This window comes from Lipotes vexillifer, unplaced genomic scaffold (genome assembly GCF_000442215.2).
Source record: "Lipotes vexillifer unplaced genomic scaffold, Lipotes_vexillifer_v1.1 scaffold550, whole genome shotgun sequence".
Classification (NCBI taxonomy): domain Eukaryota; kingdom Metazoa; phylum Chordata; class Mammalia; order Artiodactyla; family Lipotidae; genus Lipotes; species Lipotes vexillifer.
This window is the reverse complement of record NW_006795236.1, coordinates 148476-153092: the sequence shown is the minus strand read 5'-3', so window position 1 is coordinate 153092 and position 4617 is coordinate 148476. Positions and strand designations below refer to the sequence as shown.

The 4617-nt window shown below is 37.9% G+C and overlaps 1 protein-coding gene across 1 annotated transcript; it reads right to left on the bottom strand.

The window, feature by feature from the left end:
* Positions 1-2832: 2832 nt before the first annotated feature.
* ZFP42 (ZFP42 zinc finger protein) lies at positions 2833-3732 on the bottom strand. The gene has a single exon (XM_007467577.1). The coding sequence runs from the start codon at positions 3730-3732 to the stop codon at positions 2833-2835; it is 900 nt and encodes a 299-aa protein (XP_007467639.1).
* Positions 3733-4617: the final 885 nt, after the last annotated feature.

The following is a 4617-nucleotide window of genomic DNA, read 5'->3' as shown; positions in this document are numbered from 1 at the left end:
AAATGCCAGTATCTGGAGACGTAAAAATCTAGATGGATTGATTTTCTTTTGTAGTTTTCTCTGGATTATGTATTCACATATCTTGTGTTCATTCTTCTTATTTAAAATACAAATGTGGAAAGAATATGTACATTTCTTTTCTGAAACATTAGCAAAGATGTCAGATGACATATCCTCATTAGCTAACCTCCTTTCCCGTCTTTTCTTTTTTCGTTATATCCACATGCTTTCTTCCTGTTACATTCTTAACAATTTTAGGGTTCCTCTTTGGAAAGAAAAAAAAACAAACAAACAAAAATACAGTTAGGAGACTGGCCAACTAACGTCCTATTCCCAAGTCAGAATTTAACTAAGCTTTGGCATCCAGATACACAAGCACTTTCTCAGATTGATGTTCCTTGTACATTTTCACGTTAGGGTTGTAAATATTGAGACTCTGGCCCCTTCAGTTCCAGAAAGGGTAGTCTCCAGAAGCAGACCTGCGTCCACACACACGGGAAACCAATCTTGATCTTTCTTTATGCCCTAGTCCCAGGTCTCAAGTTTACAGCCTAAACCCCACCAAATGAATTTATCTAGTCTTGACTTCTATTTAATCCCACCTTTTACCTAGTGCCTTTCACCTAGTCCTCAAAGGTGTTATTCTAATAGCAACTCTAATTCAACTTTGGAATAGAAATTCCTAGAGCATCAAATTAAATATACCACTGTCAAAGCAAAAACCAGACAAACATATGATTCATCATCTTGATCAAACACCGAATTCTCATCCTAAATTCTATACTCAGGTGTCTGATTCAGAGGAAATCCCAAATTTATGAATGGATTATGTATCCTGTATTCCTTTTAACTTAGAGACTCTGGACCCACATTTCTATAGAAATGATGGTATAAATTCCACACCAAATATATTATAAATAAAAAATTTCCATAATAGTCCACAGTAATAAATAGCTCATTCCTAAGTAAAAAAGTCCTTGATTGGGCTTCCCTGGTGGCACAGTGGTTGAGAGTCTGCCTGCCGATACAGGGGACATGGGTTCGTGCCCCGGTCCGGGAGGATCCCACATGCCGCAGAGCGGCTGGGCCCGTGAGCCATGGCCACTGAGCCTGTGCGTCCGGAGCCTGTGCTCCACAACGGGAGACGCCACAGCGGTGAGAGGCTCCTGTACTGCAAAAGAAAAAAAGTCCTTGATTTTTTTTCCTTTTTAAAAAATCATACGTATTTTTACATTTTGGCATTTCTAAAAGCAAGATTAATCTTAAATTTGATTTGTTTATATTGTATGTTGACTTTTTTCCCTCCTGAAAAGCTGTTTATGGTACATATTACCATTTTCTCCAATGGTGTCTTAAATCTTAAACATCAAACTTCCTCCTACTCTGGCTTCCCTCTGGCTGTGGACCTCTTTCCTTCCCTTTACAGCCAAGTTTCCTTTAAGGATATTTGCACATTTCCTATTGAATAGAGGTATTAAGATTTATGCAACTTGTTCCCTTTTAATGGACATTCAAGTTATGAATCAAATTACTATTGAAATATACTTTAGTGAAAATCCTTGAACAAATTATCTTTGTACATTAGTGAACATATTCTGTAGAATGGAATTCTAGAAATGAAATTATTGGGTCTAAAAAAGTGCACATTATAGTTTGAACTATGTACACTCAAAAATCCATGTTGAAATCCTAACCTCCAGTACCTCAGAATGTAACCTTATTTGGCGATGCGCATCTTTATAGACCAAGTTAAAATGAGGGCATCAGGATGGATTCTAATCCAGTATGTCTGGTGTCCTTTTAAGAGGAAATCTGAACAGAGACATGCACAGAAGGAAGACGATGTGAAAATACAGGAAAATGCCATGTAAACATGAAGACAGTCATCTACAAGCCAAGAAGAGACATTTGGAACAGAGCTTTTCTTCACAACCCTTGGAAGGAACCAATCCTGCCAATATCTTTTTTTGAACTTCTAGCCTCCAGAACTATGACACAATAAATATCTGTTGTTTAAGTCACCCAGTTGGTGTTACTGTTATGGCAGCCCTAGAAAACTGATCTAGCATTCCCCTCCCCAAATGGCGGGTGACAACATCCTTTAACCAACCTTGTAGGAGAGCAACTTCCCCCTGACACCTCCCTGATACCGAACAATCAGTTTTTGCCATGCTTTGCTAATTCTGAAGACAAATAAATGGCATCTCTTTTTAATGCACACTTCTTTGATTTCTGGGGTTTTATTTCCTTTTATTTAAAAATATCTAAAATGGATTCAAATGGATTGATACTATCAAATAACCATTTACATCTACTATATGATTTCATTATAGTTTGATACAATGATAAAAAATTAAATGATTAAACAATATATTTAACTTAAAAATTTTAACTACTCATTCATTTATTGACAATCTACTGCAAAATTTTCATTCTCTAGAATTATCATATGTATTAAGTATAAAAGGAAAAAGCTAAACAGTTGGAAACTACAAACTTATAAGCAAAGTTAATTTCGTACTTATAGTATGAGATATTAAGTCCCATATCCAAAAATCCAAATTGTCATATATTAAGGATTATGCTTTTGAAGTAAGTTCATTACTGACATTACTATTGGAACTGCACTATAATTTTACACACAAAGTTCTAAAATAACATCACAGACTATATAGGAGCATCTATCTTAGAAACATTTAAAAAAAATATACCTTGTAGGGTGGCAATATTGATTTAAAAATTGTTTCCTGAAACAGTAATCAATGAGGCATATTTGTTGCCATTCTTTTGTTAATACGCTTATCCTGTTTGAGGATTATTTTCCATCTTCTTTCATTGACTCATTTCAGCCTTTGCATGAGTTAAGAGGTGCGCTTTCATGTTATTTGACTGAATAAACTTCTTGAGACAGCCTTCAAAGGGACATACAAAAGGTTTCTCCCCAGTGTGGATGCGCACATGTGTACGCAAATTGAAGGACAGGGAAAAACGTTTTCCGCACCCTTCAAAAGTACACGGAAATGGCTTCTCTCCAGTATGAACCAGAAAATGTCTTTTTAGTTTTGCGCTCTCCTTGAAGGCTTTCCCACATTCTGCACATACGTGATCTCGGGGACTATGAACTCGGAGATGCTTTCTCAGGGATGCTCTATTCTTGAACTCTCTTATGCATCCACTCTCAGGACAAATAATTTTTTCTGCAGCATCATATTCTTTATTTGTACATGGCTTCATTTTAGTACATTCTGTGAGCTGTTTAGGATCTGAAAAGTCAATGCTGGGTATTTCTCCAGGAGGAAGCTTCTTGCCTGTCATGTACTCAGAAGACTCAAGAAGTGAATTCTCTCCACCAAACTGTTGAGGAAGTTCTTGTTTTGCCCCCCTTTTCATGTATTCCAAGGAACGTTCAAGAAGTGAGCTTGCTGTAAGAACCTGTTGAGAAAGCTCTTGTTCTGATCCTTGTTTCAGACAGTCAAAGGACTTAAGTGAGTCCTCTTCCGTGATAGGTTCAGAAAACTCACCTCTTATTATGCATTCTATGTAACAGTCAGAGAAGGAATCCTCTTCAACAACCCGAAAGCTAGTCTCATAGCACACTTTCTCATCACGTAAGGTACACGTTGTGTCAGGAGGTTCCTGCGGGGCTGGCGGTGACTTGTCCCCACTGACAGCTCTTCTACCAAGGCCTTTCTGGCCAAGTGTCTTTTCCCTTTTCTTCAGTTTCTGGTCCATGTCGTCCTGCTAGCTCCCTCCGTGAAGGTTTGCACCAGGATAGATCAACCACTTCTGGGAAGGAATGATCTATGTGAATTGTTTTCAGCAAGCACCTGTTTGAGATAGTAGTCATTAGGTAAAATATATTCCAATATTAGAGCCATTGTCAGAAAAGGACCTCAAAAAATGTCCTAGAACTCACTTTCCAATAACAGAATCACTACATTTACATCTTCGACTAACTCTGCAAGAGAGTAAGAGAATTAGCTGTGACATATGTACGTAAGACATGGGTCATAACCATTTCTTTCCAGGGTATCCCCCGTAAGTTATCTGCCCCCCCAATTGATAACGTTCATTGGGCACTCACTATGTGCTAGCCCTATTCTAGGCTACTCATGGGTTGAGACACACCAGTGAATACATATATTATACCAAAAATGTAATGTATGCCCCATGGGGTATACAAAATAAATAAGTAATGTACATTGTGTGTTATAAGGCAAAGAGCACTATAGAATAAGGCAAGGGACCGGTAGAAAGCAGGGACTTGCAATTTTAAATAGGGAGCTCCAGGTAAATCTTTTTTTCCCCCAGGTGAATCTTGACTGAGGTAGTGGCAGCTGACTAAAAACTTAAAGGAGGTTAGGGAGCAAGATATGCCTATTCTTATGTAACACTCCTGTGAAATTGAAATTAAATATTGCGTTTAAAGTGCTTAGCACAGTTCATGGCATAGACCAAATGCTGACCGCTCATGTGAGCTACTGTTAGTTTACCTTTGTATTCATTCTATAAGTAGATGTTGGATCCTGCTAAGTGCCAGGTATTATTCTAGACCAAGGGCAGCAAACTTTTTCTGTAAAGAGCCTGATTTAAACTTTGTGGGCCCTAGGGCCTATG